Here is a 15,633-nt window from a genome sequence, read left to right on the forward strand (position 1 = left end):
TAGTGAACAGCTGCTTTAGGAATATGTTTCATTGCCATTCAGAGACAATGGAGTCATCAAGGAAACATGTGATTTATTGAAAGATTATGCAAATAAATAGTTACATAACTACAACAGAACATTAAAAGCTATGATGTGACAAAGGTTGCTTCAGTAATCAAATTTGGAAATCCATCATGCCTGCTGAATAGATGGACAAAGGTAGTATAAGTCAAGTGTAACATACAGGTGAAAATCTCATAGAGCTTGAAATATAACAATGTAAAACATGTGAATTCTTCATGATCTCGATGTTATTTGTGAACCAATAATCTGAAACTTAGGCTCACACTGTCTTTATATTGTGTCCTTTATTCCAATGGCACAGTTGAATTCAAAACTGGACTATTTGCCCTCGGGCCGCCTTAGAGCTAAAGATGACAAAATCTCTGGTTCAATTTTGTTAACCTTGGCACCTTTGACATTGAATAACAAAATTTGACACTGCCTGAAATAAATAAAAAGGGAATTTAGTACAGGCTGAAGCTAGCTACTAATATGAAAAACATTTTCAGTCGCCTGGCCATACTAAAGCTTCAGCCAGGGTTGATATTCGTAATGTAAACAGACCCTTAGAAAAGGCAAATCTGAGGATATGCCAATTCACCGTATTGATTTTTATGAGGCAGAGAAAGATCAAATCAGGTTACTTAGGGGACTGTGTGATAATTGTAAGCTTATAGCTGCAATCTTACTGTACAACTTAGCCCAACTTAGATAGTGGAACTGATTGATTATCAATTGAATGTTTTACTCGCATTGCGTTCACTTGTTTATCAGTAGTAACCTTCAAATATATTTCCTATGAACTACTTGACCTGCTTAATTGTGGATATCTCCCCTAGCGAAGGACGGTACGAAAGTAAAGACTCGATTTTTTGAGGAGCGAGGGAGTGTGACTCACCTCTAAATGGCTTGTCTCCGTCTTAGGACGAGTAAGGGAACATAACTTTTGCTAAATCCTTTCCTCTTGGGTGTTTCTCTGCTTTATCAATTCCTCAGAAATCAGTTATATTATCAACAAACGACCGTTCTGCCATACCAAACTCGATCCCAGGGAAGAAGAGGGAAGACTGTTCTGCCACTCGATCCCAGTGTCACACGTGTGGCATTCTAACAAGGTCTATGATTGGACACATGTAGTCCTATCTGATTGGTTAGACATTTTCGCCACAAGGACAGTTCTGCAACGGTACAATCTTTTGCTGTTGTTGGACTGTCGGAGATAGACTTGCAGCACAACGACAGAGAAGGCGTTCCATTGTACATGGCGATAGACGGCCTGAAACACGCAAACAAAAGCTTTTTAAGCCAGCGTAGCCGACTGTTTTTTTTTTTTTTTCAAAGAAAAAGCGTGCGTTTTACAAAAGGAAGGAGCGAAGCTGGGACGAGCAATCGAGAACCATTGCGATTCGGGGACCAAAATGCGTATAAAATAGACAGTCGAGAGAAAAACGAAATTCGCAGCGATTTCAATTTTTGGTCGTGCAGGTATTTTTTAGGAGTATTTTTCGAATTTTCCGACGAGCATCCCTATCACTTTTACCCTGAAGAACCCCCCGGGTGCTGTACCCGGCGGATAACTGAATGTCGTAAAGGGTACATCTTGGCGTCTGATGGTAAAATCATCAAACTTTGAGATTGTTATCAATATAGTAACATCCTACAAATATCATTCAAAAAGGGAAACAAAACCCCAGATGTAAACAACTTGATATCGTTAATTACAGACAATTGATAAGAAATCCGAGCAAAACTAGGGAGAAACAAAAATATACTGACAAATAAACAATAAATGTAAGACCTCTCAAACCTTGAAAGAATTTAGCGTTTGAGGTTTACCTTCAAGATAATTTTGAGGATGATTTAGGTTAAAAATGTATCGTGTGCAAACTGTTTCAAAACGATTAATCGTGATGAAAAACTGCGTTAAAAAGAAGACATCTTCACAATTATTCGCATTTAAATTTACCGCAAAATCAATAGAACTACTATTTGCCGACAATCTAACTCAATAAGGTGTGAAAAAAATATACCGGCTTTCCTTAACTTTGGAAAGCCGACAAAACATAATATGAAAAATATAACGTCTAATTATCCAGCATTTTAGTGAGTGTAGTAGTCTAGTAAAAAAAGAAAATAAAAAACCATATCATGGCTAAAAATATGTAAAGTGCTAGAAAAAAACTGTTTAGTGCTGAAAACAAACTATATATACAAAACGTGCTGTCATAAGAGCCACTCACATACAGCTTAAAAAAGATTTTATATTCTTTTTTTATCTTTTCAGCTGGCGAGATACCCGTGTTATGAGATGCAAAAAACTCTCCCCTTTCCCGAACAAGTTTCTATGTATCTTAGGCGATTGTGAATACTCAGGTGAAGCTTTGTTAGCTTGTGTACCATGCTATTTCAGTCATTCGTTGTGATCTGAATACATTAGGTTGCGAGGACGGAATCAATTTTTAATGAGGGTCACTCTCGAGGAAACTCAGCGCTCGGCAGGCTTAATTTATCTTGGGGATTTCCCATTAAGCTCTTTGTCAGAGCGTTTCTACTACTCCAAGAACCAAGCCAGACATCGCAATGAACGGAGAATGGACCGCGACTGATGCCTGAGTATCCTCATCTTGTTTTGTTTAGTTTGCATTTATGAATTTTTTGGGTTGTGGGTACTTCCCAAAGCCGGTACAGGCCGGTTGAGGGGTCAATGTGTTAAGTAAACTTTTTTTACTGATGTTAAATCGGAGCTTTAGAGTACAAATTGATCTACAAAGTGTTGTTTTGCACTCGAAAACAGTGAAATTTTGCATCGCAGACTATTTTTCGTGTGTTGAGTGCATTGAACTTTCCCCTTCTAGATAATGAAGGGGTAGAAATGCAATTTGACATATAATTGTAGTCAGTGCGCACGTTTTATTTCGACTATTCATCTTATTAGAACTGACGAGATTCTTTTTCAAAAGTTTTATTGAGAATTTATGCTGATTTAACATGTCAAGGTCCTTACAAATGTTGAACAATTTGTACTATTATTTCAGAAAGTAGCTTCAAAGCTTATCCCTTCCCCTCTATTATTCCCATTTTGTAGCTCGTGTCTGTCACCAAAAGGTTCAGGTGATTGCACCACGCTACTGTCAAATAAATTTTCTCTTGCATCATATTTTGAATTGGATGTGAATAGATATTTATATATAAAAGGCCTCTGATAACAGGGTGTATACCTTTTAATATGTTGAATGTTAAATGAATAAGGTAAGTTACACAGAGAGCAACAGTATTATACTTATTATAATTATCACAATTAATTTTTCCTCCTTTGGTGCAAAAATGTTAATATAGTTTTATGATATTGCCACAGAAATGGATAGCAGCACGAGTGGTACAGAGAGCTGGTGCTGGTAACAGACTGCACACCCCTTCATCTTCCCTGTCCAAGACATCGCAAGAGGAAGTGGCTAATGAACAAACTGCTGAACCACCAAGGAATATCATCCAGGCCGTCCGTACAAACCCTGTACCTGTGCCAATCTTCAACACCCAGAAAGAGTAACACTGCCCCTTCTGATATTGGTCTTCCTTTATACGAAAAAAAAGCAAGAGTGTGCTGGGAGTGGGACAATAGAAGGAGAGAGCAAATGACCAGAAATTGAAGGAAAAGAGAGAAGAGCCTTATTCTCAGAAAAAAGTGATACGAAGGCTTATGGAAGCATTTTCAAAGAAAGAATCAGAAGAGTGTGCAAGAGTGTGCTGGGAGTGGGACAATAGAAGGAGAGCGCAAATGACCAGAAATTGAAGGAAAAGAGAGAAGAGCCTTATTCTCAGAAAAAAGTGATACGAAGGCTTATGGAAGCATTTTCAAAGAAAGAATCAGAAATAGACATTATTTCGAATGATATTGAAAAACAGCTCTTCAGAGTTAAGGATGTAATTGGTGACATAAAAAATATTGTAAAGTTATACTAGTAAAAGTCTCAATATATCTTTTAATTTAATTTAATGAGTTTGTATTAACAAAATAAATTTTAAAATTTGATATATTTGTATTTATACAATATAATGTTGTAACAAAAAAAGATATTCTGATAAGATCAAGACTTTGTTGTGATAATATTCTGATACTGTATACTATCCTTATGATTTGCATCAATCGGTGCATAGGTTAAAATCAATCAGTCAATCGGTTAGTCAATAAATGGGTCAATCAATAGGTCAATCTGTCAGTCAGTCGGGTCCCCATTTTACCTTGTGGGTCGGCTGAACCCCCTCCATCCAGCATGTGGTGGGTTCTACAATGAATGGGTTCTGCAACTCAGTAGGTTTTACATTTTTCTACCCCTACAACAAAATAAAAAAAATAATTCCATAAGCATTTATCTCCTCCTTCAACAACAATATATAGTTATAAGCACAACCATAATCTAATAAACTAATTGTCACTTTCTTACTAACTAATATATTATCTCCTCTGTAATATGTCTGTAACAGATTTCTAACATATTTAAAAAAAATCCTTTCTCATACTAATAATACCAATACCTTAACTTATCTCTCTATTTAAACCATCAATAATATAATCCATCAATCACCTACATGGGCAGTGGAATTGGGGGCAGAGGTGGAGGCTAGGGGCACTGCCCCACCATTAGACAGAGGTGGTGGTGGTGGGGGGGGGGGGGGGGGGGGTTGAAGATGAAAAGATGAAAACATTACAATTTGTGTTGTGCCCCCAGATATCTTTTTATTTCCAATGTTCATGATCTAATATAATACATCACCAATCGTTAACAACTAACTTTTTTTTTCTATCTCTCTCAATCATACTTTTCCTCTCAATCAACCTAAATAACATTGCACAACAAGTGAAAAATAGTTTATAAAAATGGTCATTGTTTCCTATGTTAAACAAAGATCAGACCTATCTAAACAAACAAAAGTATACACTGTAATTTCTAGTAAACAAACACGTTCCGTATGTAGTGGTAGTAATGAGATGGGGTAAAAGGTTTGTGAAAAACAAAATATACTTACTGAAATCATTTAGTATTCAAAAAAATGGAAGCAGGTTTGGGCCAATTACCCTTATAAATTCAACAACAAGTGTCTCACTTCATTTGACATCGTAATCAATTAATTCTAACCAAATTTTGAAATAAAATCTACTGAAATTGAAAACACAGTATTCTATATTTTCATTTGTCTCCTGTTTTCTTATCATAGTTTGGCAAATTAGTAATATAACATAATAACCACAAAGCAGACACTATTATAGAGCTCTTTAGAAACAAACAATATTCTTTAACATCAGCAGCAATCGAAACCATTTAATTTTGACCAAAACTACGAGGACACTAGATTTTTTTACCGTATGATTTAGTCATGGCGGACGATATATTCGCCATCCTATCGCATAAAATCCATGAACTTGTTCAACAAATAACACGAAAACGGTCTACGTCTACTCTATTGACCAACAGCATTTCCACATCGAGTTGGTATAAAAAAAAAATAAATAAAAAAATATATATATATATAAATAATACATGAAAAATACATATGTACATGGAATATTTAAAAAGATCTATACTATATTAAAAGTTAATAAATAATTAATTAGTTAATCAAAATAATAATATATAATATAAAAAAAATTAAATCATTCATTTCTATTGGTTGTGGTGCAGTAATTTTTAAAAGATAAAATAGATGGGGTATTCTGAATATAGCTAGGTAAATAGTTTCAGTCTCTAATAGTTCTAGGGAAAAAGCTATGGAGATAATAGTCATGTTGGCAGCTAGGCTGAATAAAGGCATGGCTAGAAAAAGCTCTAGTAGGACGTAGCTTTGGTAAAAAGTAATCTGGTATGGGCAATGCAATGTTGTTATGAATTGCTTGATAAAATATACTCAACCTATGAGTTCTACGTCTGTCCTGCAGAGGGGCTAAATTTAAAAAAATCAAGCATTTCTGTTACACTAGAGTATCTACTATAATCTCTCTTTATGAATCTTGCTGCACGCCTCTGTACTGCTTCAATGGCGTCAATTTGATCTTGTCTGTATGGATCCCATACCGATGCAGCATATTCCAGTTTCAGCCGAACAAGAGTGGTATATGCCATATGTTTGGTATCTTGAGAACAAGGATATACGTTACGTTTGACAAATCCAAGTGATTTATTTGCCTTATTCACAATATCGTTGACATGTGAGTTTCAGCGAAGGTCGTCTGACAATATCACTCCAAGGTAGGGATGATCTTTGACCTGTGATAACTTCTTTCCATCAATATAATAATCATGTTCCAATAAGTCCCTCTTCCTTAAAATCCTCATTGTAGGACATTCAGGACATTCCATTTGCCAATGCTTTGACCAGGAAACAAGTTTATCTATATCTTTCTGCAAAATCAGACAGTCATCAGGTGAGTGAATTGGTGGATACAGCAAAGCATCATCTGCAAAGAGCCTAAGTGTGCTATTCAGATTCATATGAATGTCATTAATCAATAGAAGAAACATCAGCGGGCCCAACACCGTCCCCTGTGGTACTCCTGAGGTGACGTTGACACATTGAGACCTTGATGTAAGCCAAGAATTGATCCATGTCAGCGTAGGTCCTTGAATTCAATAATGATGCAGTTTGTATAACAGTCTCTGATGAGGAACCTTGTCAAAGGCCTTGCTAAAATCAAATATTTGTAGATCTAATGCAACTCCATTATCCAGGTTTCTTGCAAGCTCCTCAATGGTAAGAAGTAGTTGGGTTTCACATGAATGAGACTTTCTAAAGCCATGCTGAAGGGCATACAAGATGTTGCTACATTCCAAATGATGCATAATACTTCCATACACTACATGCTCCATCACCTTACACAGAACTGCTGTGAGAGAGACAGGTCTATAATTACTTACTTGTCTTTAAAGACATACTTTTGTAGGCACTACAACAATTGATTAGCTTTTAACCATTAGAAATATTATCATAAGTATTAGTATTAAGATATATATATATATATATATATATATATATATATATATATACATCAGTTATATATGTGTGAGATAGAGTTTTAGCAAAATTATTGAGTAGAATAGAGTAGGATGTTTGTAAAGCATTGAGATTTTTATAATGCTATATTAAATTATTAATTATTATTATTATTAGGGTCTTGCTTAGCTCCTCTCTTGAAAATAGGTACGTTTGCGCTGCACCAATCTTTTGGAAGTTGGCCTAACTTGTAAGATTGATTAAATAGGAAGGATACCATCTCGGTTATTTTGGCAGCAGTTTCTTCAATTATCTTGGTGGGGATTTCATCAGGCCCCCTAGCCTTTTTACTGTCCAGGTCTTGAAGAAGCCTTTTTATTCCCTCAGGGTTAAAACTGATTTCTTCCATGCTTGTTACACCACTAGAGTTCTTTTCAGGAATAGATGACAGATCTTCCATTGTAAACACTTGTTGGAATTGAGCATTCAAGGTTTCAGCTTTGCTTAGGCTGTCAACCTTAAGTCCAGTTTTACTCCTCAAAGCAGGGATTCCTATCTGGTCCTGTCTTTTTGTTTTAATATATATTTCTTTGGTTTGCTCTTCGGATCTATATTTAGAATCTCTGCAATGTAGTCATCTTGGGCCTTGCATAATGTCGCTTTTAGTTCTTTTTGGAACCGACGATATTTTTGCTTATCAGCTGCATTTCCAAACTTCTTATAATTATTGTAGAGCCTCTTTCTTTTCCTAAGCAATCTCTTATGCTCCCTTGTAATCCATGGGGCATCACTCGACGAGCCTAGTTTTTTCATGGGGACTCTTTTATTAGCAATCTCCAGTAGTCCTTCTATAAACATCTGCCAATTTTGCTCTACAGAATACTGTGAGGGTTCTCTAGCAAAGAAGTTGTTACTAAGTTCCTCAGCATCTGTCCTAACTGCATCAAAGTCAGTCAGTCTCAATTTATAGACATATCGAGGCTTTTTCTTGTTAACTTTAATTGATACATTCAGGTCAAATGATACTATTGAATAATCACCGATGCCATCTAAGCCATGAAGGTTACTTATTAAGTCAGAGTGGCTAGTTAGAACTAAATCCAATCTTGATTCCTCTCTTGTTGGGAAGGTGACTAATCGACTGAGCCCACAATTGTCAGCAATGTCCAGCATTTTTCGATTAAAAAAATACCCATATTGTGGATTTGGAGCAATTGATGACTGTTCCCATATTATATCTGGTACATTGTAGTCACCAGTTAGAATAAAACGTGGAAAAGATCCATTTGATTGTAGGGTGTTTGGGATTTCCCAAGCTCATCAATTGGGTCCTCTTGAATGCCAGGTCTTCGGTAAAGTGAAGCAATGTACAAAGGTTTCTGCTTGACAAACTCGAGCTTGACCCAAATAGCTTCAGTAATCTCATTCTCCAAGTGCGGCTGGTGTGTAGCAAGTATGCTGTTGTGAATAGCAAGAAATACCCCTCCACCAGGGTTATCACATATTATTCTATCTCTGCGAAAGATCTCATAATCATTAGAAAAAACTTCACCATTACCAATGGATGGGTCCAACTTTGATTCACAACCAGAGATGATGTGAGGCTTTTCTGAAGCAACAAGAGCCTTGAGTAATCCACTTTTATGTTGACTTCGAATACTATTACAATTCAAGCTCAGGACTTTGAGCTTAGTTAGTTTGTTCTTATTCTTGTTATTAATCTTGACATTTGTAGATAGTACCTGAGGTTCTTGAGAAAGAGCAGATTGATCCAAAGAGTCTGAACTTAGTGATGAAAACGAGTTGTATAGACAACAGTCAAGCGATTTTTCAAATAACGAGTCAGAAAAGCTTGGGAAGCCACAGGTCGAGCATATCCAAACACAAGAGCTGTTAGCCAAGATGTTATACATTTTGTCTTCTACAGAACAGCATTTAGTGTATTACCATGTATCACAAGAGTCAAACTGTATGCCTTTCTGGTTGATTTTTACCGGCTTATTACATTAGTTAATCTGAATGTCACCTCCCAAGAGCAGGGTTGTTAATAATAAACTTTTGGAGCTCGCCGAACTTGGCCTTGTGGTCGACGTATATCGCGCCCTTTGTTGTCGGTGTATCTCTTCTAGACCAACTTTTAGACAGTCACTGCTTCCCAAAGTAATATTGAGACCAAAACCTTTGATTCCCGATACATAATTCGGCACATTGTGTGTACTTTCCCAAAGCAGGGCAGCCAAAAAGATCATAGTTGAAGGAGCTAAAAAATTTACCGCCATCTTGATTGCTGACCGCTGACAGAGGTCAGTGACGGTACGAGGTGCGATGGTGATCCATCTCGTTTCGCGATAGGAACAAATCCAACTTTAAATTGGTACACAAATTAATTGCTTTAGTGGCTGACAAGTTATGAATTTCGCCGGTTTTTCACGATATTGCTACAAATGTAAATTCGCTATTTTGATGACGAGTGTCTCCAATTCAAGTGCTTCTTTCTCCATAATTACAACTCGTCCTCTCTCCATCGCTTGTCAGATTGATCTCTAGTTATCTATGAGTACATATTAAACAAACCAACACGTAAACTTACCGATTAAACAACAAATCTGCTACAAAGTAAAGTTGTCCGGGAGCTCTTCAAACAAAAAATGATTTTTTGGCGCGTTCTGATTGGCCGAGCCGATTCACGTGATCCCGTGTCCACCCTCCTGTGGCCGCTACTTTTGTAATCTCACTGTTTCGGATGTTGATTTTCCAGAGGCTACGTATGGGTCACGGATAAATTTATAAGCCAATCTCAGGTCTTGTAAGGAATATAGGCAATGACGTCAGATTTCCCACCAATCATAAACTGTGTCTTATCGTGACTAAACTTTGACCGAGAACGTTGGATTCCCTCTTTCGATTCTTCGTTTTGCCCGGAGTATTGCTTATTAATTCTAAGAGTCAGTTTTTTAAGTTTTTAAGATGACCAGTAACAATCAGTCAAATTTTCCACACAAAGGGAATAATTCCCTTATTGTGGAAGAGCTAAAGGCGACTAAAATTGAGATGTCAGCCGCTTTCAAGCGCATTGAAGCATTAGAGAAATTGATGAAGGACATGAGAGTTGATGAAGCTACACCCTCTACAAGTGTTCCAGTTCCAGATCTATCGGTTAGTATGATGCCCCGATAATAAACTAGGATTTGACGTTAGGCTTGTTCGATTGCGCGTATTCTGTACACTGGGCTGTTAGCTGTACCGCCGACGGCGCGTGGGCGGCTTCCATTTTCTCACAGCGGGAACAATGCCTAACAGATAACAGAAAGCGTAGCCTACTAGTAGGCGTTTGTTGGTGTTTCCGCGACGAAAACCCCGCTTTCCCGTGTTTTGGGCGCCATCTTGGATTTATGGCCGCGCGCGAGCTGGATGCGAGAGCAAAAGGCAAAAGCTGGGGGAGGGGGCTGGGGGAGGGAGGAGGCGAAAGAATGCCTACAGGGATACTACCTGATTCTGGGTGGCTCATTTTAATTCCCGTTCACTAGAAAACGGGAGTTATGATTGGCTAAAGCGCTGTCAATCACAACTGTATGCTAATGGACAATTTACATATTGACGTCAATCCTTCAGAACTAGAAACATGGCAGACTCGAATGAATTTTTAAAGCGTGCTCTAGAATATTTGCAATCAAAGTCGAAACCTATAACTTTAAAGCCTGAACAAAAAGAGGCGATATCAAGTTTTTTAGATGGCAAAGATGTTCTGGCTATTTCACCTACTGGCTTCGGTATAACCATGATTTTTACCGTGTTTTGCCTGGCAAAGGAGGTAGTCATGAAGAGCCCAGTTTTGGTTCTTGTAGTGCCACCTTTGAAGAGCATCATCGCAGACCAAAGAGACATCATGGATTCCACTTGCACCTTGTAGGGCCGCTGTCAAGAACGGGCAAGACAATTGTGTTTCCTGTAGTAGTGCATTGGTCATGAAATGCGCAACTTCGACTTTGAAAGCAATGTTGACTTTCTGCTGTCCTTGCAGTAACCGCAAAACTCTACTTCAATAGATCTTCGCAACGGTTTATAAAGTTCCAGCACTATTTTGCTGTGAGCGAACACTTGGTTTCCAACTGATTTCCACTTATTTCGAACGATATTTACCAGTAGTTTTTTGGTCTCTTCGCAGAGATTAAATCTTGATTCAAATTTACCGCTTGGGTTTACTATAACTGTCTTTATTTGGGTCGTATCCTTCCCCACTAGTTCTTCTACATGTAGTTGTGTCAGAAACGAGTCGTCTTCATTTTCCTTGTTTTCCCTGTCAAATGCTAGGACTTTTTGTGTGCCTCTCTTTTTTACCTTAGGCCTAATTCTTTCGTCGATATTGTTGTTGGTAGTTGGCGCTTAAATCTGCTCGCCTCTTCGATCTGTTCCTCTTCCAACTCCTCGATGCCTTCAATAATTCTTTGTCGATAGCACTCTATTACTTTATAGAACTTGTGGGTGCTTTAAAGACTTCTGGCACATGTCTGACAAATCCTGCTTTAAAATGCACTTGAATTTTCTAAGGTAAATCCCAAGTCCTTACAAAGCATAGCGGGTGTTTTAGAATCTTTCTTGGGTTGATATAAATTCTCCGTGGGAATATACGTGCTTTTTTTTAAGTTTCCGCATCTTATGATTAAAGGACAGTTGCAGAATCGACAAAAGTCATTTGCAGAAAGCGTTTCTTTGGGTTTAGGCCCTCTCTTAGCTTTTTTTTTCGTCGTAGAAGGACCCGAAGGATTCTGCATCTTGCTTAATCTGAACGCGCGACAACCTCCTTCATGTTTTCACACGTGCGCTTGTTTTTAATTGCACGCTTCGTTGATCTCGCGCTGTCAAATATGCTGTCAAATCCCCTTTCTTTTGTTGCGATTTGACAGTTCGTAACAGTCCGTGACATGTCACGCTCGAAGAGACAGCCACCCAGAATCAGGTAGTATCCCTGTAGGCATTCTTTCGCCTCCTCCCTCCCCCAGCCCCCTCCCCCAGCTTTTGCCTTTTGCTCTCGCATCCAGTTTGCACGCGGCCATAAATCCAAGATGGTGCCCAAAACACGGGAAAGCGGGGTTTTTATTGCGGAAACACCAACAAACGCCTACTAGTAAGCTACATAAAGCGGTGATTTATCCATCTTTTGTTCTTCGTAAATAGACTTCGCTTTTGTAACCATAAGAGTTCTTTGTGTGTTATTTATTTATCTCTGAAAAAAAGCTTTACACAACACCGCGGAAATACGTATTACCGCGCGAACTACAATTGATCACTACAATATACCAATAAGTACGGTGGCCCATAAGTGCAATACAAATACAAAAACAAGTTCAAGATTCACAAATACAAATCGAAATACACGCATACAAGATCGAAATACACAAATACAAGTTCAAAATACACGAATACAAATTGAAAATACACGAATACAAATTGAAAATACACATACGCAAATTCAAAATACACGCATACACATTCAAAATACACAAATACAAATTCAAAACACACGCATACAAATTCAAAACACGCATACAAATTCGAAATACACAAATACAAATTTAAAATACACAAATTCAAAACACACGCATACAAATTCAGAATACACAAATACAAATTCAATACACACGCATGCAAAAAACGGTCGAGGAGGGCTGAAAAGGAGGTTTAAAAACAAGGCTGATTGTGAATGACGTGACAGTGCTGAAAAAAAGCTAGTTCCAGTACCGCGCGGTTAAACCAGCCTTTTTGTTTTGAAATGGCAGCATTTTACCGGCGAACTGTCACATTCCGACGAATGCTAAGAAAACTAGACCAAACCTAAGGCTATAATTTTCTTTATGACTCCCTCATTATCAAACAAATCTGTCATCTCTTTTACAGTATGGTTTTAATGCTGTACAATTAGTCAAAACAACGACTGAAGTCATCCTTTCTTACCTTAACTCGAACGAGTCAACACTGAGATTTTGTTTGTTTTTGCCAGAACACGCGCATGCGCATACGTTATTCAGCACTGGCGAATGACGTCGTTTTAAGGGACTCCCACTTTGTGCTCGGAGAGGGGGGCTGGGATCTATGGTTAATTTTTACCATACCTATGCACTTGTAAAAGTTGATTGAGTGCTTTTAAACTACTATAAAAACTTTCGTACATCTACGTTGTTGAAAAGAACCGCTTATGGTAAGTAAGTATAAATGTGTATTTAGTAATTAGCTATGCTATTAGATCGATTTGGCTAGCAGTCAATTGCCACTATACTAGACTTCCACCACGGGCTATAGACCGCTAGACCACGAGGTCAAGAGTCCTATAAACTTTTTTTGATCGTGCATGTATCACTCTAGTGTATCTATCTATATTTTTAAACACTTATGGATTACTGTTACTAACTACAAAATAATGTAATATTGTGGAGATAACAAAAAAATATCATACAAACAAACAATAATTACAAACCATTAACTCTTTTTGGATAGAATATGTAATTGTACCGTAGATATGCACTGGTTACAGAAAGCAAGCTAGCAATTAATGTGTTGAGTTTTCATGGTGCATTAAAAAAACTGAGCATTTAAACAAAAATAAACCAGTTTAATTAAGCAATTTCATATTGGTTTTTTGAGACAGATTTAGGGGTGGGCCGAAGGGGCATGCCCCCCTTTTTTGCTGAGAAAAATATTAATTCAAAAAGGCTTTTTTTAACCTTAAAAAAATTGCCACTTGCTAATATATATGCTATATAATGATGAGGATTGTATACTTGTATTCCAGTCTTGTCATAGCTGTGGTATCTCTCTGGTAACTGGGGCATTATATTGCCACAAGTGTGGAACAGAAGTGACCAGCAGTGACATTGTAAAGGTAAAAACTCAAGTGCTGTATTGTAATGAATATACATTTTGAAAAAAACTTTTAAGCTTAAAATTGTGGAGACAGTACTATAATAGCTGCATGTTAAGGTTGAACTGTAAGAGGATAGCTTGAGAGGGGCAGTGGCGGAGAAGGAATCTAACTCTAAAGTACTTATATATAAACATTTTGAAGAGACATTACTGTTCAAATTAGCAATTGATTTTGTAATTGTTTCAATTATTGTAGATAATATATGAAATCCTATTTTTAGATAAATATTGGGCTGGTGCGTATTGGTAAGAATAAGAAGCTGACCTACAAGCGAAATACCATCATGCCTATTCCAATTAACAAAAATTCCTCACACTTGGAAGTGACGAATAAGGGCAAGGAGCTTCTCCTTGTCCACAACAAAGATTTTAGTCAATTCCAAGAAGAGGAGTGGGTGCTTTTGTACCATGATATGGCCAAAGTTGGTTGCCTTCCGGGTACAAGTGAGCCCTTTACAGTTGCTGGCTACCAAAAGTTCATTGGCAAAGAGTTCCGCAGCATTACCCTCTATATTTGTAGGAAGGTTGACTTTGAAGGTAATATGTCATTTAAGTAATGTTCCTAATAAGAACGATAGTGCTTTCTATTGTTCCGAGGCATATCGCTTTCTTCACATCAAAAGTTTGAGATTTTCCTACTGGGAATGTATCAACATATGAAAACAATTGAAGTGAAAGTCACTTCCTAAGACTTTTCTGTTTGAACTCGAGGTTTTCAACCAATCAAAGACCCAAAGACAATAGAAAGCCTCAAATTTGACATTTTCCCCACATAGAATTTTTGTCGTATTGAAGTACTGTAAACTTATCTCTAAAATGGAGTTTGCCATTAGTTAAATAAAGATAAAATGTATTTCTTCATCAAGTTATATAGCGATTATTTTGTGTTTTGACCCCTTGGATTTCGTAGGGGAACAACCCTGGAGTTCTCAAAAGAAGAGAGTTGCCGTTTCCCTCTAATTTAGAAACTTTTCAAGTAATTACTTAGACATTGTCTAGATGCCTTTCTTTGCATGTACTGTTCAAAATGCAAATGCATGCAAATGCATGCAAATGAAAGAAGTCGATTAGGCCTTAGACATAGCAAATTTTTTAATTTAAAAAATCCTTAATTTAATTTAAAAATTTTTATTATTAATATCAGTTTATCCTTCTTGTTGCAGTTGCAGAAACTAAAACGACGCCAAACATCCCTAACGCCTGAGGAAAGACAGACAGAAAGGCAAAGCTGTTCATAAAACCTGAATGAGCTCAGACTAAACAGATGATGATGGGGTCATCCTAAATAAAAAACTAAGCTGGCGCTTTGAAAACCTTGGGGTCTTCTACAAGCAGCTAGATGCAAGGCATGAAGGGACACTGAATACTATTCAGAGGCGCATGTTCGCTCCGGTGGCAGACTATGGGGCTGTCAGTGAACGAACCACAGAAGGTGTCCCTGAGGCTCTGCGTGGCTGGATCACTGAAAACCCTGGTCTCTAGCTTCCTTATTGTAATAGCATTTAGAGTCCCTTGTGTCTTGCATCTTGTTGCCAAGATTCGATACTATGCACTTTGCACTTTTTATATTGCTTTTTCTATCGCACAATGATAATTATGGTTATTTGATATCCCAATTGGTTAGAATAAGATCTTCACAAAAATAAATACGTTTTAACGTCTATAAGAGTTATGATATTTTAAGTA

At 37.4% G+C, this 15,633-nt stretch overlaps 2 protein-coding genes and 1 long non-coding RNA gene across 3 annotated transcripts in view; 2 read left to right on the forward strand and 1 right to left on the reverse strand.

Annotated features, from left to right (window-relative positions):
* LOC5496566 (lysosome membrane protein 2) overlaps positions 1–15,633 on the forward strand; it is a 29,942-nt gene that overhangs the window by 13,562 nt on the left and 747 nt on the right. The window lies entirely within an intron of this gene.
* On the reverse strand, positions 57–9,764 carry LOC116608878. Its single transcript, XR_007312502.1, has 4 exons — positions 9,620–9,764; positions 4,285–4,377; positions 944–1,321; positions 57–487 (listed from the first exon to the last, which is right to left on the reverse strand). It is a non-coding gene; the product is annotated as an uncharacterized LOC116608878 (long non-coding RNA).
* On the forward strand, positions 9,898–15,608 carry LOC116608874. The gene is made up of 4 exons (XM_032369910.2): positions 9,898–10,185; positions 13,817–13,906; positions 14,169–14,484; positions 15,111–15,608. Exons 1-4 carry the CDS (start codon positions 9,997–9,999, stop codon positions 15,149–15,151), a joined length of 636 nt encoding a protein of 211 aa, XP_032225801.2. The 5' UTR covers positions 9,898–9,996; the 3' UTR covers positions 15,152–15,608.

The sequence above is a fragment of the Nematostella vectensis genome, chromosome 1, assembly GCF_932526225.1.
Source record: "Nematostella vectensis chromosome 1, jaNemVect1.1, whole genome shotgun sequence".
Taxonomy (NCBI): Eukaryota; Metazoa; Cnidaria; class Anthozoa; order Actiniaria; family Edwardsiidae; genus Nematostella; species Nematostella vectensis.